Source organism: Tremella mesenterica (assembly GCF_000271645.1).
Source record: "Tremella mesenterica DSM 1558 unplaced genomic scaffold TREMEscaffold_13, whole genome shotgun sequence".
Lineage (NCBI taxonomy): Eukaryota > Fungi > Basidiomycota > Tremellomycetes > Tremellales > Tremellaceae > Tremella > Tremella mesenterica.
In genome coordinates, this window is record NW_006711237.1 from 375,483 (window position 1) to 399,598 (window position 24,116).

The 24,116-nt window shown below is 44.1% G+C and overlaps 7 protein-coding genes across 7 annotated transcripts; 2 read left to right on the forward strand and 5 right to left on the reverse strand.

Annotated features, from left to right (window-relative positions):
• The first annotated feature begins 169 nt into the window (after nt 1-169).
• On the forward strand, nt 170-1,479 carry TREMEDRAFT_40748 (uncharacterized protein). The gene is made up of 4 exons (XM_007007222.1): nt 170-217; nt 525-751; nt 986-1,088; nt 1,309-1,479. Exons 1-4 carry the CDS (start codon nt 210-212, stop codon nt 1,424-1,426), a joined length of 456 nt encoding a protein of 151 aa, XP_007007284.1. The 5' UTR covers nt 170-209; the 3' UTR covers nt 1,427-1,479.
• On the reverse strand, nt 1,471-6,031 carry TREMEDRAFT_45583 (uncharacterized protein; the record flags this gene model as incomplete). The annotated part of the gene is made up of 9 exons (XM_007007233.1): nt 1,471-1,797; nt 1,921-2,043; nt 2,297-2,455; nt 2,817-3,089; nt 3,434-4,021; nt 4,354-4,598; nt 4,710-4,986; nt 5,247-5,586; nt 5,835-6,031. The coding sequence occupies 9 exons, from the start codon at nt 6,029-6,031 to the stop codon at nt 1,618-1,620; spliced, it is 2,382 nt and encodes a 793-aa protein (XP_007007295.1). The 3' UTR covers nt 1,471-1,617.
• A 647-nt stretch (nt 6,032-6,678) lies between these two features.
• TREMEDRAFT_57681 (uncharacterized protein) lies at nt 6,679-7,424 on the reverse strand (the record flags this gene model as incomplete). Its single annotated transcript, XM_007007240.1, has 1 exon — nt 6,679-7,424. A coding segment is annotated over exon 1 (334 nt), but the record flags the coding sequence as incomplete, so codon positions are not given.
• A 652-nt stretch (nt 7,425-8,076) lies between these two features.
• TREMEDRAFT_65148 (uncharacterized protein) lies at nt 8,077-13,289 on the reverse strand (the record flags this gene model as incomplete). The annotated part of the gene is made up of 5 exons (XM_007007322.1): nt 8,077-8,266; nt 8,311-10,783; nt 10,831-11,187; nt 11,357-11,527; nt 11,759-13,289. 5 exons carry the CDS (start codon nt 13,287-13,289, stop codon nt 8,077-8,079), a joined length of 4,722 nt encoding a protein of 1,573 aa, XP_007007384.1.
• A 438-nt stretch (nt 13,290-13,727) lies between these two features.
• TREMEDRAFT_45585 (uncharacterized protein) lies at nt 13,728-17,031 on the reverse strand. The gene is made up of 12 exons (XM_007007234.1): nt 16,678-17,031; nt 16,523-16,570; nt 16,183-16,299; nt 15,883-15,981; nt 15,632-15,740; nt 15,471-15,589; nt 15,126-15,280; nt 14,914-15,079; nt 14,821-14,867; nt 14,611-14,757; nt 14,366-14,475; nt 13,728-14,012 (listed from the first exon to the last, which is right to left on the reverse strand). Exons 1-12 carry the CDS (start codon nt 16,773-16,775, stop codon nt 13,893-13,895), a joined length of 1,335 nt encoding a protein of 444 aa, XP_007007296.1. The 5' UTR covers nt 16,776-17,031; the 3' UTR covers nt 13,728-13,892.
• Nucleotides 17,032-17,732: 701 nt separating this feature from the next.
• TREMEDRAFT_70028 (uncharacterized protein) lies at nt 17,733-21,617 on the reverse strand (the record flags this gene model as incomplete). Its single annotated transcript, XM_007007396.1, has 10 exons — nt 17,733-18,103; nt 18,344-18,579; nt 18,700-18,801; nt 19,066-19,354; nt 19,584-19,880; nt 20,130-20,234; nt 20,345-20,467; nt 20,515-20,722; nt 20,817-21,186; nt 21,268-21,617. 10 exons carry the CDS (start codon nt 21,615-21,617, stop codon nt 17,733-17,735), a joined length of 2,451 nt encoding a protein of 816 aa, XP_007007458.1.
• A 247-nt stretch (nt 21,618-21,864) lies between these two features.
• On the forward strand, nt 21,865-23,833 carry TREMEDRAFT_34640 (uncharacterized protein; the record flags this gene model as incomplete). The annotated part of the gene is made up of 4 exons (XM_007007210.1): nt 21,865-22,002; nt 22,233-22,706; nt 23,081-23,387; nt 23,709-23,833. The coding sequence occupies 4 exons, from the start codon at nt 21,865-21,867 to the stop codon at nt 23,831-23,833; spliced, it is 1,044 nt and encodes a 347-aa protein (XP_007007272.1).
• Nucleotides 23,834-24,116: the final 283 nt, after the last annotated feature.

The following is a 24,116-nucleotide window of genomic DNA, read 5'->3' on the forward strand; positions in this document are numbered from 1 at the left end:
GAAGCGCGAGGAAGAGTACGGTAGTTGCAGTTTCTTGGATCGGGGTTATTGTCGGCAATCTGGGGTGAGTTTGTCGTGGCATCGGAGTTTCGGTGATATGAATGAAGTTTGGTGGCGGATTCATCCTCCCAAACTCTTTCTCACCTTCAGACGTTGTTGCTTTCCATCCTTCAAACTTATACGACGGAAACCGAGTCTATTGCGCCAAGATGGGTCGGTGAGTGATTGTATCCTCTTGTTCCCTTTCATTCCAAGAAGCCATCGTAAGATATTTCCTGCGAGGCTTGGAGAGGGAAAGGCATTGTTGGGGTGTATGTCGTTGGGGAGAGCGTCATCATTTTTGGACGGTTCACACTCAACCTTCCCCTGTGTTCAGTCTGTGAGATCATTCGAGACATCCAGAGGTCTGACGGGATGGTTTCCAAAAGAGTGAATGAGAAGGAATAGGAAAGGTTTTCACCAAGACAAGGACGGAGAACCAATGGATGAATCGTTAGGGAAAAAGAATATAGCTGACTTGTCAGTATGCACAGCAAAGGAAAAGGTATTTCAGCTTCTGCTCTGCCTTACCGCCGTTCGGCACCTTCTTGGTCCAAAGCCACCGCCGAAGATGTCTGCGATCAGATTTTCAAACTCGCTCGTCGTGGTCTTACCCCTTCTCAAATCGGTGTGACCTTGCGTGATTCTCAAGGTATCGCTCAGATCAAGAGTGTGACGGGGAACAAGATTCTCAGGATTCTCAAGACGAATGGTTAGTCTCCATCTTCTTTCTTCCTTCCCTACTATCCCAATTTATCGCGACTTGTTAATTTGTAATCGTTCATATAAGTCTTCTAACTGTCCACGTTTTTTCCTGTACACATCATCCGCGATGGTTTTAGACACTTGGATATGTGGTCGTACGATAAGTCTTGGATGGATGGTGTGATGTTGTCGATAGTGGGATGGAATAGAAATTAGGGAAAGAATAATCGCTGAGATCAAGGTCTCGCTCCTTCCATCCCTGAGGATCTCTACCATCTCATCAAGAAAGCTGTCTCGGTTCGTAAACATCTCGAACGTAACCGTGGTGACAAGGATGCCAAATTGTAGGTTCCCGTCTTCGACTTTTCTCATGACTCATCTCCACGTCGCCTTCCATCCTTTTCTTCCGTCTACATACAGTATGAGAAGAACGTGCCTTCGAGACACATCCGACACTATTCAACTTCCCATCATCCTCCCCAATTCTCATTGCTATCTGGCACATTATTATCCTTCCTACATTGTTCAAATCAACAATCCCCTTGCGTCAACGCTAACATTCAGCCGAATGATTCTCATCGAATCTCGTATCCATCGTCTCGCCCGTTATTACATTCGCTCCCAGCAGCTTCCTCCTACTTTCAAATACGAAGCTGCCAGTGCGTCCACCCTCGTGGCATGAGCTTTCCCGAAGAGCTTTAAGCAGATGTAAGATGCATGGGATTACAACAGATTCATCCTGAGCATGGCATAATTCGTATTCAGTTCATCATTCATATCTACCCATTTCAATTCATTTCCATTACCCACTCATCCCCGCCCTTCTATCCGTTTATTGATCAAACCTTACAAGATGAGGTTGAAACTCTAGTTCTACCCTATCACCGTATTGGGCGAAGTGACGTCCGGAGCGAAATAACCATCTTGATCTCCGTTACTTTGTTGATCGTAAAACGGGTCTTGTGAACTTGTCAAAGCTTCTCGTTGTGATAACAGTCGAATATACGTTTGACGGTAAAAGTAATTCATAGAAGCTACGGCTTGTCTTCCAATCTGTTCATCAGCTGAAAGATCTTTTTTCCGGCAGTTGATATGAGATGGTTGGACGTGGCGTAGAAGGAGACCAAAGGAAGAGTAACAAGGTATCGATATGAGATGAGTAAGGATATCACTTACGGGATAACGTTGCATCGTTATTAACAATTCTACCGTATAATCCCTGACTTCTGCCCAGCGATGGAATAGACCGTTGGCAATTGGTATAAGACCTCCGAGATGAAGAGGGAGGTAAGTGAGTAACTGTGGATTAATAAAGTTCACACAGATGTGTCTGTCACCATGACACCGCTCAGTCGATGATAACTCATCATATTGATCAAGTCGTGTACCTCCCAAACACCAGTATGGTACTATAGTGGTCAAGAAGGGAATTTAAAGGATCAAATAACGATTTCGATCCAGAATATATTTAAAGGGAGAATTGAGTGGATGTACAAGAGAAAGTTATGAATAATATAAAGTTGAGGATGAGAGTGTGAAAGTGTAAACTGACCTCTACGACTTGATCATAAGTCCGTACAGTTTGAGCGAAAGTGAGAAAAATATCATCTGCTTCTGCATCAGACATTTTCTTGGCATAACGGAGTTTTGAAATTTGATGTTGAACGTCGAATCCTTGTATTGCACGTCTTTCGAGGGATCTCTGCCAATCCTGAGAATTAGAAAATACCGTAATGCTTTCACATCAAGTTGATGGTCCGAAACGAAACCTGGAACCTTGGGTCAATCCGAGAAAAGCAATCGTGCTGAGACTATCACCAGTAACAGCGGTAAGACCGCAGTCAGACTGGAAATGTGGAGTGAGGATGGACAAGAAGGGTAGAGGCACACCGACTATTCCTAGCTTGATAGGAGAAGGGTGATAATAGACGAGGAGGCGAAAGGAAGAGAAGAGGACAAGAAGTGAAGAGAGGAAAGAGTAAATGACGAGAGCAAAGAGAAAAGAGAAGATGACAAAAACAAATAGGGAAATGACGGAATAGGGAAGAATGAATCAAGAAAGATAAACCCACCTTTTCATACAACCTATAACTATTCGTTTTTCTCCAAGCATCAATCCTATGTCCATTCGCCCACATTTCCCTTTGTCTCTGAGAATCATCTGGAAAAACAACACCGGAACCTAATTGACCTTCTCTATAACTAGTTGAAGGATAAGCGATCTTGGTCATACCTGTATGAAGGTATTCTTGATGTCCTGCTAAACGTACAAAACGTTCTAAATAATCAATGAATTTGAGACGAATATGCGTTTCACCGAAATGTGATGTCATTGCTGATAACACCTGATATTAGCGGAGGATACACAAACCTTTTGGGAAAATCGGATTGATCAAGTTGGACAGCTGAAACACATGATCTCAAGGTGTTGTCTTGCACTAAATATGATGTGAAGGTTGGACGAAATCTAAATATTGGAAAGAAGTGATAGGACGAGAAGGAGTTATCAACGACCAAAGAGATACGATGGACTTGTGAAGGATTGAGACGTAAGTGGATTTGAAAACACAATTCTGGTTGAAGATTTATTCAGCAGCAGCGGAGACAAGTACGATATCGTTGAGGGCAAAGATTGATGAGAAGGATTGTGGATGAAGGAATGAGAAATGAAATTGTTCACTTCACTCACATCTTCCATAAATTGATTATCCACACAATCCGCTTTACTTGTACTTTGCATCTTCGCTTGAGGAGTATCGACCAAACCGATTTCTTCAACTTTTACCATACTTCCAGTTAAACTAGTTTCACTACTTCTTCCAGATTTAACACTAGCACCTAAATTGTTCCCAATACCATTAAGATTCCCATTCAGATTCTTACTCACAGTGACACGTCCAGTTTCTATATTACATAAAACATCCCAAGTCATATGTAATTCTTCAAAACGTGGATTTGTGACACCTACTATATATCCAGAAAATTCTTCAAGTACATCTAAACTCGCTAGATTAGCATAAGGAAAAGCTGTTTCCGTTATACCTCTTAGAACTTGACCACAACCTGAACCTAAAGCACAAGCTGATAAAACCATACGAGCTACTTGATTGGCAGGAAGACCATGTCCTAGGAACATTATTCTTTTACCTGCTAGAATGGCGTTTAGGATTAAAATGACGGGATGAGTGTTGGAGCCGTTTGTATGAAGATGTGGATGGAATGGTGGTGGGAAGGGGATGTTGGAAGAGAATGTTTGAACTAGTTCGATGAGGGAATACTGGGAGTGAGTTATTCAATTCACACAACAGTGTGTGTTCTCTGTATATTCTGCAACATAGTCGTAGGGGAAGGAAGCGACAGTTGGATTGATTGCAAGCAAAGGCCAGGTGTGGAGAAGACGACGGCGGGCGAATAAAGACTAGACCGCCAGCGTTCAGAAAGGGAGAAACGGTTGGGTAGGGGGGGATTGGATGTGACAGATGGTCATGAGCCCTCCCGTGGTCAGAGGAGATACATGATAGGACGATGTTAATCGAACCGGGCGGGGTAGGAAAGAGTAGGAAGGAAGACACAGGAGGAAGAGAGGAAGAGAGCAAAAACATCACTCACTTCCCCAACATCCTCATCGAAAACAGCCGTAGGTACTCTGATAGGTACAGTAATCCTTCTAAACTTAGCTTCCGTTTCGAAAAAATGTGTATCTCTCGGTACACCTTTTCTCCTTTCATAAACTTCAGGAGTTAATCTACCTTCTCTAGAAGGTGGTGTCGTTAAAAAACCTCTACTTGATCCTGTACTTCCTTGTCTTGTATTTTGACCATATCCATGACCCAACTGATTTCCTTGTCCATGTCCTAATTGACTACCATTATGTTGAATCCCATGTCCTAATTGACTTCCATTATGTTGAACCCCATGTCCAGATTGACTACCGTGAAAATTATGACTAGCATAACTAGTATGACCAACAGAAGAACCTGAACCCATTCTAGTTATTCTCCCAGTTTCATCCGTATGACCAGTTTCAGAATAAACTTCAGGATCTGAAATTATCTCTTCTGAAATACCGAACCTTTCTTCGAATAAATCTTTACGTTCGGAAGCTCGAAGAAGTAGACGTTCGTTTCGAGTTAAATTGGGCATACCGGATAGGGAGATTGCGTTTGCTGAATCGTATAATCTTGTGAGAACTTCTGCGGAAGGTTCACGGAAATAATCTTCTAATGCGAGAACGAGTAGGGGCTGGGGTGAGCTTTTTCTTGGTCACAAATGAGAAGCCGAACAAGAAGCAAGATAAGATATCGGACCGCACGATGGATGTTCTCTTCAAATGAAGACAAGAAAGACAGGAGGGGTTGGATAACAGATATGAGAGACGAGGAGTATAGTATGAGAGACGAGGAATATGATATGAGACACGAAAGAGGACAGTCAGCCAAGCACCAAGGCTTATTTGTTGGAATAGGGATATTGAATGAGACAATAGAGAAAATAAGACTCACTCGGTAAATCCCGATATAAGGATTAGGTGTACATATAGCTAAAGCTTTCACCATAGCACCTCTTCTCATATTTTTATCTTCCTTCATTCTCACACAATTCAAAACATATAACAAACCACCTCCCGCCGCACCCCTTTTAGGTCTTTGAGAAGGTGGTATCATTGACGCTCTTCTAGATCCATCACCTTGTCCTTGAGACGGGTTACCGGGAGGGGAAGGATGTGCTTCGTGGGATAACATTGGTGCGACGGCGGAAGATTCAGTTTGACCAAGATAAAACACTGTCCAATCTTCCGCTCGGAGATGGGCACCGTCGGGAAGCATGAGTTCTGCTAGGCGACTGGGATGAATGAGCTTGGAAGTATGCCGGTGATTGCAAATAATGGGGAGGAGGCGCCGCGCAATTCGTGAGAAAAGCGATGAAAGGAGGGGGGGGGACGAGAGAGAGAAAAAAGTCCGGAACGGGATGGGGACATAAATGGGAAGAGAGGAAAGGGGAAGGAGGAGGGAAATCGGGAGGGAGGGGATGAGTGAGGAGGACTTAAATGGAGAGAGAGGGGAAGGGGCGGGAGGAAGTCAAACACTCACTGTTCATCCGTCCCCGTAGGATAAGGATACTGATGTGTCAAAGTCGCTCCAGCATCAATATCGAATTCTGCCAATAAACAAAAATGTACAGCTTCAGATACATTTTCTTGATCTTCTTCACTATCCACATCTTCATATTTCTCACGTATCCGTTGAATTCCTTCCAACTCTTTGGGTTTTCCTAATGGTCTAACCATTTCCACTGGTTGAGGATATTGGACATCTAAATTTCTTTCTTGACCTGAATCATGTTCCCTCTTTTCTTCTTGATCCATTATCATTCCTCCTCCGACTACACCTTGATGTTCCCTCGGGACAGGTTTTGTCTTTACTTTCTGACCATCCGTTTGTTTTGTTTCTCCATCTATATTTCCCCTTCCCATGTCATTAGGGTTGGGTCCTCCTGAGTTATCTTGACCGACATGTCCTGATGTCTCAACAGCTTGGGTGGGATGTTCGAACGACTCGTTAACATCTAAAAATTCATGATATTCCAAAGTCGCCTCTTGATCATTTTGTTGTTCTGCATGAGCGAGTGGACCACTCTCGTTGATCTGATTTTGTTGAGTTTGGAGTTGATTTGGGTGTTGTTCAGGTCGAGACATGGGTATTTCATTATGATCATGATCTTGAGGGATAGAATGTCTTCTTAAATAATCATCTGAATCAAGTGGTATATAACCATATACCCCTTCTTGTTCTTCCACCGGTTCTGGTCGTATCTTCCTTCCTGAATAATCTCTCGCCTCATCGTGTCCGAGTTGATCCCCATGTTGTTGATACCCTTCCGGTGATTTATATTCATCTTGTTCAGATATCCCATCTTGTTGTCTCTCCATCGTATTCTCATATTCCATCTTTCCTTTCACTACATCCATGTTTATTTCCTTTAACATATCTTCATCCGTAGATCTCCTCTTGGTAACTTTATCTCGGGGAGATCTAATCTGAGATGGTCCAACCTGAGATGGTCCAATATGAGGAGATTCAATCTGAGGAGGTCCAATCCGAGGAGATCCATCTTCAGCATCATGAAATTCATAATCTAAATGTTCAGGAACATTATCAAATTCTTCATGTTCACCAACAGCATCAAGAAACCTTCCATCGTTTCTTTCTGGATGGTTGAACTCAGGTGATTCAGTCTTGATAGTGTTCATAGTTGAGTTTGTTGAGGAAGATTGGAGTGTTCGGTATGACATTTTGTATTTTTATCGTGGATTATCTATAACTGACTTGACTTCCAAAGGGTTAGAGTGGGAGATCGGGATTAATCAAAGATGGGTAGATTGATCGAGGTATGAGTGTAAATCGGGATAGAAAAAAGTGTAATGTTGAGTCTAAATCGGGATAGAAGGAGGTGTAAGATATGAGTTGGGTTTGGGGAAATGTTTGAACGACCCAAGAGAGGAAAGAAGGAAGATACTCTATGATCGAGGATGGAATTGGTCGGTCAGCCGCCGGTTTTGAGTGATCTGGAAGTGAGACGAAAGGTCATGCAGCAGTGGAATAAGGTGAGTATGGGGAGTAGAGGATGAGGGATCAGGTATAATTGGAGAGATGAGTAGGATAGATAGAAAGTAGAGTAAGTGAGGTAAGTGAGGAAGGAGGGAGATGGAGTGAGCACGGACAACTTTGGTAACGAGTTGACATGTTTCCGTCGGAAGTTGTCTGTCACTCCCTCACTGGTCGCCACTTTGCACTGAGTACTCTACTTACTTTACCTTACTCGTACTGGTCCCAGTCAACTTATTGGTACGATACAATGTCATAGTGGGATCGGTGGGATAACTAAGCGAGCAGACAAGGTTGTGAGTCCAGCACGATAGGTGTGTGTGTGGTGAATAGGACATATCCCATCACAAACCAGAGAACAAAGTTTCGCCATATAAATGCATATTCATTTCATTCCTACCTACTTTATCCGTATCTTCCATATCCCATATCCACTGTGTCCAGCACGTCTCATCTCTTCCCTTAAACTTGACCTCTCACAACCTCTTATCTCCTATCTCCCATTTCCTACTCTCCATATCCTGGTCAATCATCTTATAATCTTATCCTTCGATCTTTCAAGCTCATCGATAATATCTTCTTGGTCTCACAAACAAATCCCCATCAATATCCTCTGCTCTCCCCTTGAACGTACGTTCATCTTACTTCTTACACATCCTCCTTAATAGTATTTCTTCCTTCACAAATATTCACAATGATCCTCTATTCACATCAGTCCACTAGTCATTCACAAACATCTCCAACCATCTTTGTATAAAACAATCATAATTCCCTGGTCCCATTGAGCGTCTCCAAACTCTTGAATGTCGAACGGTCGGACGGAATTACCAAGACAATACCCTTTGGACTTGATGCTAGACAAGTCGACTAGAACCCCCAAAACGGCGGCCTTTGACCGAACATGAACCCAGGCATTTCTGGCATTCCAGATGGTCTAGGGAAAGGAAGAGGAAGATTTGACATCTCCGACATTCCAGCTGGTCGAGGGAAAGTGAGAGGGAAATTTGGCACTTCCGACATTCCTGATGGTCTAGGGAAAGTGAGAGGATTAGTTGACATTTCCGACATTCCAGATGGTCGAGGTAAAGTGGGAGGAAAAGTTGGCATTCCCCCCGGAGCGTAATAAGGTTGACCTGTTCTTCTTTCTTCTGATCCTACCCCTGGTCGAACATCGGTCGATCTTGACCCTCCAACGTTGGAATGGTGGGTTTGAGGTAATGGGTTCTTTGGTCCCGTCGAGTGATTTGTTTGAGGTAGGGGGTTATTCGGTCCTATCGAATGACCAGTATGAGAAAAAGGATTTTGTCCCATCGAGTGAATTGTCTGAGATAGTGGGTTATTCGGTCCCATGGAATGAGCGGTCTGAGGTAGGGGGTTACTAGGTCCCATGGAATGACCAGCCTGAGAAAAAGGATTTTGTCCCATCGTATGACTCATTTGATTCAAAGGACCAAACTGATCACCACCCATTTGACAAGGAACGAAACTCATCCCTCTAAATAAATCCCTACAACGGAACGGATCAGATCTATCAAACCTTTCCGTCATATCCAATTGTCCAGCGGTATGTTGTGATCTTACCTGACCCAGAAGTTGATTCCAAGGATGAGGATAGAATTGAGATGATTGACCTAATTGGTTCTGTCCGAAGTGAGGAAAAGATAAATGAGGTTGATCCCATGGTATGTACCCTGGGTTTGTTTCGACATGATGTAACCAAGGAAATGATGAATTGAATGGAGTTGAATCAATTCCGAAGAAAGGTGGTTGAGGGTTGGGAAGTTTGAAAGTGGGATTTGGTAATTGAGGAGGTGACCATTCTATAGGATTATGTAACCTACTTGATTGATCATGGTAAGTTTCAAATGGTTTGGATTGTAGTGAAGGATTCATCCATGGAGGTGGAATATCAAACATTTCCGCCCATTCCGATTCGTTTAATGGAGCTTGTGGTAGATTTGGCCAAGAATTCATGAAGGGTATAGGATGGGTGATGTCGATCGTACTATCGGAAGAAGGGGCTGAAGTTGAGCTAGATAATCCTCGATCTGGTTCGACAGATTGGTTGGAGGTGTTGATATTGGGAATGGTGGTGATCCCATTGGGAATTTGAATCGATGGTAAAGGTTGCTTTCCGTTTCTGTGAGTATCAATCTTGACGGGGTCCATGGGCAATTTAGACTCTGCAAAAGGTTTGTTGGTAGATCCAGACAAGAGCGAATCGTTCGTGAGTTTGGGCTGTTGGTTTGAATCCTGCAAATTCGCAGAGATTGGTTGACCGTGAGACGTGATACCGGTCGAACTTGCACAAAACTTCATATCCTTGGTGGACGCTCGAGCAGTATCGATTCGTTTTTGATATTCGGTAAGGGTTTCACGTTTTTTCTTGGTAGGTTCGACTGTCTCAGTTGGCTCGTGTACCGGGTTACCAAGATGGGTATGTCGGGATTGCGAATTTGCTGCGAGAGATATCGAGGATTTATCAAAGGGATGTTTCGTTTCCACCGTTGCACTTCCATCTTCCACTTCATCCACAACGTTCAATCCTACAGCAGAAGCGATGGCGTTCAAAGTAGGTACGAATTCATTCAACTTTTCCATGAGCATAGTTTTCGTGATTGCGCTCTCGGTGATATCTTTGTGTTTCTTCGATTCCTCCCTCTTAGAAGGACAAGACTTCTTGTCAATGTTGGAGATTTCCTCTGACTCGAGTTTTTTGGATATCTCCACAAACGGATCCTTTTTACACTTTCGGTCTTTTTTAGTTTGGGTTGACATCGATTGTTTTCCTCGTTTCCGAAATGGAGATGTCATATCGTGACTTCCACCAAGACGTAGATCCGCCGCGAGATCCAATAGTTTGAGCCCCAAGACCGAATCCAACTGAACATGTTCATCTTTCAGGATATTCAACAAGGTCGTAGTGGCCGAAGTATTGGTAGGATTTTCCAAGAGTCTATTGATGAATCTCTCTTCGTCCACCGGACTCATGGGTCCGACAGAAGTATCACGGTGCTCCTTCTTCGGTGTGGTCGGAAGGACAGGAGTGATTGCTTCAGCTTCTACATCTGCGGGTGCTAGACCATAAGCCGAACGAGCTACTGGTGTTGTATGGGTCGAGTGGGCATCAGGTTCACCGGAAGCGGACGAAAAATCCAACAAGTCATCTTCGTCCGAGTCTCCCATATGCTCGAAAGAAGTGGTCGAAGGAGTGGTCGATGTGGTCCTGGGAGGAGTGGTCGACACAGAGAAATTGGATACGCATGATACCCTTGGTTTATTGTCCAAGGCAGAGTCGAGATTTAACGAACTTTGGATGGTACATTTGATATCCCTCGCATGAATTGGAAGATTTTCAAGTTGCTTGGTGATTTCTTGAAGACATTCCGTAGTGGACTTGACGTATCCCGCAATATGTTTTTTCAAGACGTCATCTGTGTGTTAGCAGAGTTTGAACGACGCATAATCACGGATGACTAACTGTTGGCATTCGTTTCTTTACACGAAGCGATTGCAACTGGGAGAGTACTGGGCCGATCACGTTTTTTGGATGGATTCTGTGGTAATGTGATTGGCCTCGCTCCCATGGGAACCGACTTGATCAGATGGTCTCTGAGTTTAACGCCAGGGGGATTCACGGGAACGTTGTTTGTGGAGGTATCCTTATTTTCCAAAACTATTGCTGTTTGTGCGGAGTTTACGATTTCGGGGAGAGATCGTACAGGGACATCATCGATGGGTTTGGCAATCTCATCCCCTCCCATCACCCCTTCCGAGAGACTGAGACATGCTCCATCAACCATGGCAGAGGCCCGTGGCACACGAGAGTACATCGGATCTGGGCATGAGCTTCATGCTTGACTAGTTTTCCGTGTATAACGCGGCACAGGATGAGAGGGCTTTCACTCAGGCCTGTGCTAGGAGCGGTGACCTGAAACGAAGGGAGGCACCGATTGAACAGACACAGGACAATATGATGACATGTCGAGGGATGAACGACAACTCACGAAGGGGATACATTTGACTCTGATCAGTAAGTCCTCTCTCTGACTTCGAGTCGAGACGCTCGCTTCCCAGGAAGTCTTGCCAGGTATTCCATGGTTTCTCAGAAGTTACGTCGTCTCCATTGATTAGATTTTGATTCAACGGGACGTAGGGTGTATGTACGTCGTCACGATCTAATGATCAGTTCTCGTCGTAGTCGCCTTCACTACCCATGGATTCCCCACTACCAGCCAGCACACGGGGAGCGAGGATGGAAGTTTAGGAATTGGGCCATAAGAGTTATGTCCAAGAAGAATTTCTCGGAGAAATCTGCGCAGGGAAATTATCCATCTGAAACTCGGCGTGGGACAAAATCAATCACGAGCACCATCGAAGAAAGAAGGAACAAGGTGAACCACACATACCTTTAGTAGCCACATGACTAGCATTATCAATCTCACTATCCATCTCCCTCTCACTCTCTTCAGAGAAATCAGAGCAACTCTCCACATAAGTCCATTTAGATTTATCCGTCGAGTCTGTTGATTGATTACGCATCAATGGGGGTGAACCTGGGAGTCGGGAGAGTAGACAATCGGGAATAGGTTCATCGTCACTCGATTCGACACCATTGGAAGATTCTTTGATCCCGGAGTAAGATTTCTTTTGATCGACCAGATTTGTGGTAGTTTTCTGAAGTCCTTCGTGAGATATTCCAGACCTGCTAACATCTACGATTTCCGGTAGTGGACGTGAAATGATGGCGTGTTCATCTTCGGAGGAAGAAACGTTTTGAAGATGTATGAGGGAGTTTATAGATTCTCGACGGTGATCGGATTTGATTTTATACATGGGTATTTTGCCTTTATCTTGTGTGGAAATTCTTGGAGTTTCTACTTTCACAGTATCCTCATTCACATTGTTTTTCTCTTGGTTTTGGTCTCGGTTTTTCTCTTGGTTGACATCTTTCTGGTCGATGTTTGAGTCTTGCAAATGAAACCCGTGATCTGCTTTCCTCTGAATGACAGAGTTAGTCGATTGGACAGGTAGATTATCCACCGCTAAGTCGTTGGATTTATCTTCCTCCCTCTTCATTTGAGGTCCAGATTTATAATGACCATTCTCATATGCACTAGGATGGATATAAGCGCAAGGATAAGGTTCGTCCAAAGTGGCGACATCAATATTCGGTTTGACCACTTGGTCTTTCTTGATAATTTCTTTTTCTCCAGATGAGAGAGGGACAGGTAGTTCGGGTCGAACGATAGAGTCCATCCCAGATGAGTGATGTTCAGGACTATCCGGTCGGATGATAGACTCCATCCCAGACGAGTGATGATCAAGTACATCCGGTCTAACGGCATCCGCAGTCCTATCCGATTCCGCATGACCGACCGAAGGATGATTAAGTACGTCCGGTCGAACGTTATTCGTAAAAGGATGATTCATAGTATGTCCGAACATACCTGTTATGGGAGGTAATAACATTGAAGGATTCCCAGAGATACCAGGGATGTAAGGTGGGATGATGGGATTTGGTTGTGTGTCCGAATTGGAGTTGGAATTCGATTGAGGATTCGGATTCGGATTCGAAGTCGATTCAGAATTCGGAGTCGGATTCGATTGAGGATGAAGATGCGAGTTCGGATTCGGATCCGTATTCGATTGAGGGTGCAGATTCGATTGACGATCAAGATGCGAATTGGATTGAGGATGATGATGAGGGTGAGGATTCGATTGAGGATGGGGATGGGGATGATGAGGGTGAGAGTTCGAATGAGGATGATGAGGAAGAGAGTGGATATGTGTATGATGATGAGGTCGATGATGATGAGGATGAGGATATGTAGGATATGGATTGTTATAATATCCAGGATGATTCAATTGAGATTGAGAATGAGGAGGGGGAGGGGGAGGGGGAAGGGGAGGAGGACCGAATGGGTGGCGAGGGATCATTCTTCTCAAGTGACTTAGTCGTATCCCCCTTGTGCCCTTATCCTTTACTACTCGGATCTCAGATCTCAGATAGACAAAGAACAGTTTAAGGGATGACGTCGATGTGAGATATTGGTTCAAGAATGCAAGAAGGTCTGATGAAGTGATGATAGAGATGGAAGAGTAGAGAAGAGACGAGATGGAAGAAGAGAAGAGAAGAAGAAGAAGAAGAAAGGAAGTGGAATGAGTGATTTTGACACGATTAGCTGTCGTTCAAAGGAGGGTCATTCCATTTACACATACAATTCTCGCTTCAATCTACAAGTACGTACACTATCTCCCACTCATTCCCCCATGCCCCCAACATCATGGGAAACCCCCCATCGCACATCATGTTGTGTCATCATCATACGTAAGTCAATACTGAACCCACGGATCAAGGCAAGAAAGAGTCGCAGAGACAAGGTAAAATCATCTTCATGTGTATCTTTCATATCAAACGTAAAAACGTAATTCCATCCTTCTTCAAACACCTACCAACATGCAACTTGACCTCCATCACCCATTTCTCCTTCATAAACTTACCAGATTGGGAATGGACTAGCAACGACCGACCAACACCTCTCACTTCTCCCCCATGTCCACACCCGAATCCGAGATATTCCCACCTTCTTCCACTGGGACACGTTGCGCCAACCCAGAGGCATTCTTGAAAAACATGACGTCTTGTCCGTCTTCCACAAACTGAGCGTCAGCGTCTGGTCAGGACGATCTCATTACTCTACTTTGACATATCGGGTTGTGTCCGGCCAGAACGGGAGATGGACTGTTTGGGGTTGACATGAAATGCAAGTTTTTGGGGCGAGAAGAACACATTAGGTGGTTTCGGGGTAGGTGAGGCATTTTGACTGATCGCATCATCCACTAACACGGAATCGGTTCGGGAATATCCTACGCAGATAGGAACATAGAAACGAAAGGTCCGTTCGGGCGATAACAGACATGAATTGGCCCAATCTTTCAGATGTGGTAAATTGCAAAATAGCTCAGAGGCTTCAAGGTCAAGGTGACAAGACGAGACGAGGAAGAACACCCACGAGACATTCCCTGTGACACCTCCAAAAAGCCGCCAAGATGTTTTCTTCAGATTCGTAGTAATGAGGTCCGAGATAAGTCTTCAATGCAGCAGTGGCTTCCCATGCGTTGTCTACGGGTCAGTCAAAAGTTAGGCCTACGCACCGAACCCGACCTAGACTGTCATCCACCAACACCGGCGCCGCAATCATGCCAGTAAGGGGGGGCGGGGGGAGGCGAAGAGGAAACATCATAGAAATGAGCTCACAATGAGGAATCTTTGATGCAATGTGGTGCGCTACATGAGTCTCACAAATACCATGGAGGATGTATTTGCCGACAGGGCCAAGGAAATTGCGGTCGATGGTTGCCAACGCACCACGGGCGAAAGTCCATTTCTCAGCAGAGTAATGGGCTGAGGATTAGCGTATATCATGCGAGTTGGATTCAGAAGATGCAAAGGAGGGAGGGCACTCACGTATGAGAGGATCGGTATGTTGAAGAAACGTGATTAAGACGAGCCAGCTTTGACATCAGCTGTGAGTTTCGGTACTAGAATGGACAAGCTCACTGGTTGACAAACAAGTAAGGAACGAGATAAATAGATGCAAACTCTGCGAAACCCCTTTTGTAAATCCAGTATCCCAATACGGTCAAGGCGAGACAGATGCCGATGTCAGACCAGATGACTTGCCAGTATTGTGAAGCTCGGAATATGACAGCTTTGGGGGTGAAGTCTGACGGATCAGCGTCTCATCAGCTTGGCGATGAGAGGAAACATACGATTGGTCCCAGCTGGGTAATGAGTTTGACCACTGGCGTTGGTGGTGAGGTACATGGGCCAGCCAACGAGTTGGACGAGAAAGACATTCCAGAGAGAGGCCAATGGAGATTCCTCGAGTGCCTCGCGGAGTTCGGCCTGGCGCATGGCGGACACGCTGTGGGTCAGCATGGAGCAGGCTTTTCTGAGGTTTCCAGTAGCATGGCAGGAGGAGGCTTTCAATTGAGAGAAGAAGAACAGACGGACTTGTGCAACGGATACGACAGTTGGCTGGAGCACCAGGGACGCATGTGATACATAGCTCGAAGGGAACAACAACGAGACGGAAAGACGAAGAAAGCACCCACTTGATGCCCAAAATCTCAGCCTCTTCTTTCATCTCCGGAGCTTTGAGCTGTTTACGAGTCTTCGGCACGTGCACCTCGTCTCTGGTCAAATGGTTGGTGCCCGCATGATGACGACCATGCTTTTGATCAGTGATGAATTGTGAAGATTACGACAAACTCACAGAGATACGCCAGGAATGGTATGGTACCAGCAAGGCTGAATGTAGGACCCAACCAACCGAGTTGTTGATACGTTTCGAGGAAGAGAAACCCTGGTGGCCGCATTCGTGACTGAGGTGAGCATCGATTTCCAATAACTCGGGAGGTTTTCTGACGTGATCGGGATGCTTAACACGAGCATATGCTGCGAGTACGAGCAGGGGGATTTGGGGGAAGCAGCGCGACTGAGGGAAGGGGGAAAGGAAGGACCCACGCAATGACCCATACACCTGTAGCTACGAGCCCGGCGAGGACTTGGTATATCGCGTAGAGGGCAATCTTGGCAGTCCAGTATGTGGCGGGAGAGAGGTGACTAAGGGTCAGTTGTGCGAAATCAACACCAACTGATGAGCACCAGTCCAACGCGGGCGCAGAAGTAGGTGAGGTGAGGTGAGGGAGAGAGGCGGTGGTGGTCGTGAAAGGGGCAGATGAAATGGCGATATTGACATCTCCCCCAGAGGAGTGAGGCAGGAAGTGGGTTCGGGGAAGTAGAGGGGAATAATAAATCACTCACAGTTTATCCAAAGTAGGAGTGATATGATAAGCTCCATAAACCAAACCAGCTAGAAGGGTGAAATCCTGAACGATGTATAAAGATGACCTTAGTGCTGAACGATGAAAGCAATGGGCGCTGATGATAAGCACGGATATGTTTACACTGTCCTTTCCAGCATTGTCCTTTCCTTACCTGACACTACAGTATATCGACACTCGTAAACGGCGTCTGAGAGGTACGATGGAATACGAGTTGAATGGTCCTTCGATAGTTGTCGACAAGAGTGTGGAAAGAGTGACAGTGGAGTAAAAATGTATGAGAATTGTATGATTGTGGAGTGAAAGATGAAGATACTCACGGAATAGCATCGAGTAATTGTTTGACAGTAAAGTTGGGTACGACGAATCTGTCCTCAGTAATTCCTCCATTTTCACTACGTCCCACTGATCAAGTCCAAGGCCAAGAGTGGAGTATGAAAGACAAAGTGTGAAAGAAAAAGAAGTGTCAACTGACTGCTGTCCATCTACCAATTCTTTCTCCTCAGCTTCTTTCAAAACGACCATCTTTTCTTTCTCTCCGGTCGTATCGACAGATTGAACCATGATGGTCATTTATATTTGATTCTATCTAATATCTAAGTTGACTATCTATCTAGGATCTAAGTCGACTATCTATCTAATATTTAAATTGAATATCTGTCGATCTTCTCTATTCTGAATTCTCTCGATCTATCAAGTCCGATCTAAACGAGGGAAGAACCAAGTACAGTGTAAGGGTCAAGAGTGAGAGAATGAAAATGAGGGAATGATAGGAAGAGTAGTTCTATGGTGAGGTTAGTTATGGTTACCTCGTGTGGGAAAGTAAAAGAGATGATGGTGATGATGATGGTCGTCTCAGAGCAGTAAAGTAGGGTAGGGTAGGGAAGGGATCGCACAAAATCTCAGTGGCAGTGGGGAGTTTTCTGGGTGGAGTGGAAGTGAGTCGGGTTTCGCGGGGTTATCGGAACTAGGAACGGGTAAGATTTCTTCCTGATTTTCCGCAGTGCCACAGTGTCACATTTGCTTCCGCTTAGTTTTCTTGGCTTCTTGGCTCTTGGCGAGGAATTCTGGCTATCGTTATCGCTATTGCTATTGCTACTACTGTAATTCTGCGCATACCACCACCACTACCAATACTACTACTACTACTACTACTACTACTACTAATAATACTGATACTAATAATGATACTAACACTACACCTTCAACAACGACTACCGCTGCCCTAGCTACAAGACCCATTTTCACATACCCCTAATCTATCGGCACTGGTATGTGTCCGAGCCGAAACCACATCTCGGTCAAACGAACGATTTTATAACATGCAGTAACGAATAATGTCAAATAGACGAGAGACGGGCCTGTCAATTTGACAGGTTGGCCAACACTCGTAAGCTAAAATTACCAAGTACCTTCCTTTACAATATAATTTCTATAATGTCTCTAGTGTCAAATAGATGAATACGTTCCGAAAACAAATTTGTTATAGGAATACATAATGTCATTCAACACTTCATATATACCCAACAATCAATGAGAAATATATTGAAAAACATAACTAACTTCGTTCTTACCTTTCTCACTTCTCAACAAATCATCATGTACATTATCTAAATCTTCATTCCTTAAATGATTCCAAGTACTAGAATCACCATATAACAAAACTTTACTTTTAACATTTTGTTTCGAACCTTGACATCGTTTACATTTATAAGTATCATGCGTATCGCTCAATGTTTCAGGATGAAATTTGAATAATTGTCTTAAATCATCTGCTGTGAAATGTCTTGCCGTATCTTCTGCTTCATCTACTACGCAAGCTGATAAGTTTTGTTTTTGACATTGACGTTGAAAGATTTTCTCTTCTATCGTACCTGTTGTTTGGAATCGATATACGAAACCTGAGAGTTAGATAGATATCAGATTGTTTGGTCTTCGGCTCGGAGAAATGGTCTGATACTTTGTGTGATTGGGAAGCAGGGGATGTGAAAGAGTGCCATAAGGAAGAAGGAAAGAAGGAACGAGTACCATAAGGAAAGAGAACCATAAGGAAAGAGGACCATGAGGAAAGCGAACCATAAGGAAAGAGAACGACGAGGAAAGAGTACCATAAGGAAATAGAAAGAAAAAACTCGACTCACATTCTTTCTTCTGACCATCACGCCAAACTCTAGCTAAAGCTTGTTGATCACTAGCTGGATTCCAATCCGGATCAAACAATATCAATCGATTCGCACCGATCAAATTTATCCCACATCCACCAGCTTTTGAACTGAGAAGAAAAACGAATTCTTTATTCTCAGGATTATTGAATCGTTCGACGGTTTTATTACGTTTAGGTACACTCATACTTCCGTCAAGACGGACGCAACCGTATCTGGGATTAGTATGTCATTGTGATTCTTCTCAAAATAGTACTTGGTAATTCGAGAGATGTTATGATACAAAGTAGTAAAGACGACGGCGGGGAGAAATGAAAGAATTCGTCTAAACTCACTTTTTCAAACGACATAATCTTTCCATTAAATCAAGAGTCTGGGTGGTATTACTAATCAAGACGATCTTATCATTTGTTTGAGTGTGAATATGATGTAACATCCTATCTTTCAGCTTTACATTCCCCACATTCATCGTTCGACGTTTTACCAAGTCGGAGTGAATGTTAACATCAGGCAGGACTGAAGGACGGGATCAGGACATCCGGGCATGAGCGCTTGGAATCGGGCGTTGGAAGTAAAAGACGGGACCTTGACGGGAGGAGGTGATCGCAACAGTGTAGAAGGGGAACGGAAATATCAAAAGCGTTTACCGCAGTGATTTCGAATATGGTGTGCTAGGAGAAAAAATTGGCATCAATACTGACCTCTCAAGAACCACAAACTTTCCCGATAATTCACAATTTACACCTCTTTCCCTCCCAACTTTCCCATAACCTTCTGGAAGGAATTTCTCACTACCTGGTAAATCCTCTGGAAGTCGTAAGAGATCAGGATGATTGACCAATTTCCTCAATAATCCAATGGCTTTGAGTGGTTGAGAATCTTTTCCCCTGAGTAATCGTTGGACATCTTTGGAAGTTACGAAAAGGTTGTAGAGATCGACTTGTAGTTTGGAAGGTCGACAGAAAACTACGTGCTCGTATTTTACAGGTACTATCTCATAAGCGGGTTTTCTTCCCTTCACCATGATGGTTAACATCATCAGACATTCGGGATGTTCTCTCGCTTGTTGCTAGGAAGGTAAGAAGGGGAGAGACCTCTTCCTCGACCGGAATGGGTATCCGATATATGTATGGGAGAAGAAGGGGTGGAGAATGATTCAGATATGAGGTGGGGATGGAGGAAGAAGAATACTGGTTTATTTATGAGAAAAGTCACTAACAATATTTTGACAATAAATCATTCGTCCTTCTTATGATAAACTTACTTACCAACCCTCCTAACTCTTTCAATTTTGCATCACATTCTTCCCTCTCTTTCTCTGACGCATCCGCATCTCTCCCGCGCAAGATCTTAGCTTCGAAGTTTTTCTTGAAATCAAGCCGGGAACCGAGATATTCAGGATTCGCAAAGTTGAGTAAGGCGAAATATTCAGAGAGGTCGTTTTGGATAGGTGTACCTGTCAAGATGACTCGACGTTGGACGTTTAGTTGAGTGAGGGCTTGGAAAGTGAGAGTGTCTGAAGGTTAGTCATCATTACGCCTACCTTTCGATGTCACAACCACTGGCGACCATATGAGAACGGCTTCCACACACAGGTCACGGGAAGATGCATTCTTTTGCAAGTAATGACGTAGGGGCGTGTATCGTGCGGCGAACGGTTCAAGGAACATGAAAGGGTTGTGAAAGGATCCTAGTGTCAGAAATGAAAATGAGAGGTCGGGAGCTAGAATATGTGGAGAAAAGTGTGAAGACTGATAATACCCACCGGCATTTTTCAATCTATGCCCCTCGTCCGCTAATAACAACCCAATCGGAGCATTACCGAATTCCTCTTGCAAGGTCCTCAAGTTCTCATACGAAGCAATCAAGACTGTTCATCAACACCCAGACCATACTTGAAGACGCACATCCCAAGTCTTCCTATCCACACACATTACCATCATGAAAGATGAGTGGTGAAAGGTTGACTGAAACACTTACCCGGTTGAGTGACACCCCTACCTGTCGCCTGAATCCATCTCCGAACAGCGGGTATCATTTCAGGTTTCCCACCTTTACCGTCCAAAACCAACGGGTTGATCGCTCCTGGTCCTAACCATTTGACTGGGATCAGCTAAACTGAGCTTTGATTGAAAAGAAGATGGTCTCACTGAGTTCATTCGCCCAATTACCAACTAAGGAAGTAGGACAAACCACAATGGTCTTTTCGCATGTTCCCTTACCTGATGTTGGGGATTGTTTCAATAAAGTCCACATGAGTGCTATACATTGTAATGTCTTTCCTAGACCCATTTCATCGGCCATGATACATCCCCAAGCACCTTCAGCCATAAGACCAGTTGTACATCTGTAGAGAAACTGAGATGAGCTCTAGATACCATCCATCAATCCCAATCTGAGGTGAGATAATTGAATGGATGGGATTGAAAAGAACGATGTGGGAAACACTCACTTTAACACCTTCGATCTGATGTGGTCTTAAAATCTTTGATAATGCAGGATCTATCACCACTGGAACTTTGACTTCTGACTTTTTCTTAGGATCTTGTATTCCCAAAATGACTCTCAAACTCTTATGTGGTCCACTAGCCTGAGCTTGTAACCTCGCTTTCTCCTCATCACTTTTCAAAGCTCCGATCTCCGATGGACCCGGTCGATCGTCAATCGTGGGGTCGTATAAGACGATAGCGTGGTCTGCCATTGGGTCGTGTAGTGGTTTAGGAGGCATGATAGGTTGTAACCGAGCTCCCAAAGCGGCGTTGGATAAGGGATGAACTATTGCTTGAGAGGTTTTAGGGTTTGTCATGATGGGTATGGAGAAGCTATATTTGTCAGATTGTGTATTCATATAGTCCACAAATTTTCCAGCCAAGGAAGGGGAGAGAGGAAGGCAAGAGACTCACGTCCTTGAGAAGACAGTTGTCTTCTCCTTGGTCTTGAACACTGGGAATTTTCGATTACACAATTTTCCCATACCTCCCAACACTCCATCCTCACCATACTCTTTATTCCCCATGGCATATTTACTCTTCTTATTCTCTTTACCCTCTGTATCACTCTCTCCGTCACTAGCTCCATCTTGACCTTTGTACGATACGTTTTTTCGTTTTCTAGATGGGATAGCAGAGATTCTCTTTGAGACGAGGGCGGAAGGAGGACGGAAAGGTTTGAAAGAAGGTAATCCGAAACCTCCAGAAGTAGCGGAAGTGATCTGCTCGCTTGTGTTTTGGTTTGATGGTAGACGTTTTAGCATGACTAGATTAGGACGAGGGAGGGCCGTTGGGAGATAGCTTATGTATAAGGGTAAGAATAGTGGAGAAGTAGAGATGCAGAAGGGGAAGATGGATATTTTGAGTGGCGAAAACAAGCCAGTCGCGTCATCTCAGTGACAAACCCACATTTAAATGATCCCCCCACTTTCATCTCAAAAGTCAAAAAAGTTCAACTGATTGCATCTACATCAGCGTCTTCTACTCTAGCATCTGCTCGGTAGCATCAACATGCCACCCAGGTCCAACGACGATCCAAGAAGACACGTTCAGATATTACCGGAGAGAGTTGGGAATGTCTCAGGTAACGATTTCCCAGGTCATTATCCAGGAGAAGATCATTCTTGGAATTTGAAGCGATTCAAAGAGGTTTGTCCTTCACCATTTTTCCCCTCTATCTATTCTCATTCCTCCCTCCCTTCCATAACCTATCATTCTTGCTTACATTATCTCTCTGTCTCTCTTATATTCTCACCTTCCATTCCTTCATACTGTAACTGACACTTCATCGGGGCTCCATCATAACACCCCTCCTTGCTCGCAGCTCGTCCAATCATCGAGGCATGATAAGACCAAGTCAACAACATACTTACCCCCAGAACCTCATAGTCTCCCTCCAACGTCTCACTCCCTCCACACTCGAATTCGACCTCGTAGGCGTAGACGCATCAATAGCCAACGCACTCCGTCGTGTCCTCATCGCAGAAGTACCCACAGTGGCTATCGAAGATGTTTACGTATGGAACAACACCTCTATAATGCAAGACGAAGTTTTATGTCATAGATTAGGTTTAGTACCTTTGAGAATTGATCCAAGGGAAATGATCTTTCGAGCAAATCCTAATGCTGGAGCTCTGGATACAGATACTGTCGTGTTTCAACTTCGTGTGAAATGCGATAGACAACCTGGGACTCAAGGTGAAACGGATCCGAAGAGGAAATATTGGGATTCAGATGTTTATACGGGTATGTTGGAATGGGAACCTGCAGGAGCACAGAAAACGAAATGGAAAAGGAAAGAACCTAAACCTGTTGATCCTGATATTTTGTTATGCAAGTTGAGACCTGGGCAGGTGAGTGAAGTAGATCATTTGAACCTTCCCTCTTCACCGTCAACATTCATTCTGTCCTTCTTTCAATCATGATGGATCTCAATACACACTATCTTTGTTTCTCATCACCTCGAATCATATTCTCATGGTTGTTGGACGTCTCCCCGCTGATCTCTCCTGCCTCTTTCCACCTCACTCACTTTACTTCCTCTTCCAGTCGACCCCTGCATCCATGTTTCTGTTCCTGCAGTTATTTCCTATCTCTTCCACGATCGACAATATCTCTGTAAGACCCACTCTCAATCCCACTCTTCTTCATAACCTCCACGTATACCCCTCAATAATACTTGTATAATCGTAATGCAACACCGACGAAGAGTTATCGCTGACATCAGTTAATCGACCTAACATGTTTCGCTAGAAAAGGTACAGGAGCCGATCACGCCAAATTCTCTCCAGTAGCTACTGCATCATATCGTCTCTTACCACACATAATCATTCGTTCACCCATTCCAGTAGAGCACCAACAAAAATTCGTTCAAAGTTTTCCCCCAGGTGTCATCGGTATAGAAAAAGATAAACGAGGACAACCACAATGCGTAGTGAAAAACTCTAGAAGGGATACAGTCTCAAGGGAGGTTTTAAGACATGCGGAATTCGAAGATAAAGTTCAATTGACTAGAATACGGGATCATTTCATATGTGAGTGGGAGATCATACTTTTCCTTTTTCATCCTTATTCTTGTCACCCTCGGCCTTAGGCTTCACTCCATCGTTTATCACATTATACTCAAGTTTCGTGGTTGTTGTTTTTCCTTTCCACCTTCCGCCAATATACTGACCATATCTCACTGAACCATTCATCCTTTTCACAAAGCACAAAATCTAATATACCTTTCTCCCATCTCAGAATCTGTTCATGTATCCATGAAGAGATTTTACTTGGTCATGTCAGGCTCAATGGAACATGGGCTTGTCGACATCAAAAATCCACAGCAAAATGCCATAATCGCTAAATACCAGTCAATATCGAATCGGTTGGTCAATACAAACCTGAAGATTTAGTACCAGAAGCTATCAAAATCCTTTTAAACAAAATTTCCGCAGTAGAAGCAGGTCTGGACAAATTGTTCGATCCGGAAGTATGATTGTATGTATACGTATCTTCTTCATTTGTGTCAATATAAATTCGTCATATCTCACTACACCCTTCTCCTACTTTCTCTATCCTCCTATCTGTATCCAGCACGATGATCCTGTTCCTTGTGACTATTCGACGTTGCTTCTTAACATACAAGACTGACTTGCGAAAACAGTTTACGAGAAGTTTAATCTTCTCTGATTCGTTGACTAATCTTCCTTCCTTGGTGCACAAGGTTGGAGTATCTTCCAATGATTTTGTACGGTAGAGGGGTGACTTGGTGTCCTCTT

Excerpts from the sequence above, each read along its gene's own strand:
- TREMEDRAFT_40748 (XM_007007222.1), top strand. Across the intron at positions 752-985 it reads CAGGATTCTCAAGACGAATG|GTCTCGCTCCTTCCATCCCT; the intron begins GTTAGTCTCCAT and ends GCTGAGATCAAG. Across the intron at positions 1,089-1,308 it reads GGTGACAAGGATGCCAAATT|CCGAATGATTCTCATCGAAT; the intron begins GTAGGTTCCCGT and ends GCTAACATTCAG.
- TREMEDRAFT_45585 (XM_007007234.1), bottom strand. The coding sequence starts at position 16,775 with ATGACCATCATGGTTCAATCTGTCGATACGACCGGAGAGAAAGAAAAG. Across the intron at positions 16,571-16,677 it reads GAATTGGTAGATGGACAGCA|ATTCGTCGTACCCAACTTTA; the intron begins GTCAGTTGACAC and ends TACTGAGGACAG. Across the intron at positions 14,758-14,820 it reads ACATACCGATCCTCTCATAC|CCCATTACTCTGCTGAGAAA; the intron begins GTGAGTGCCCTC and ends GCTAATCCTCAG.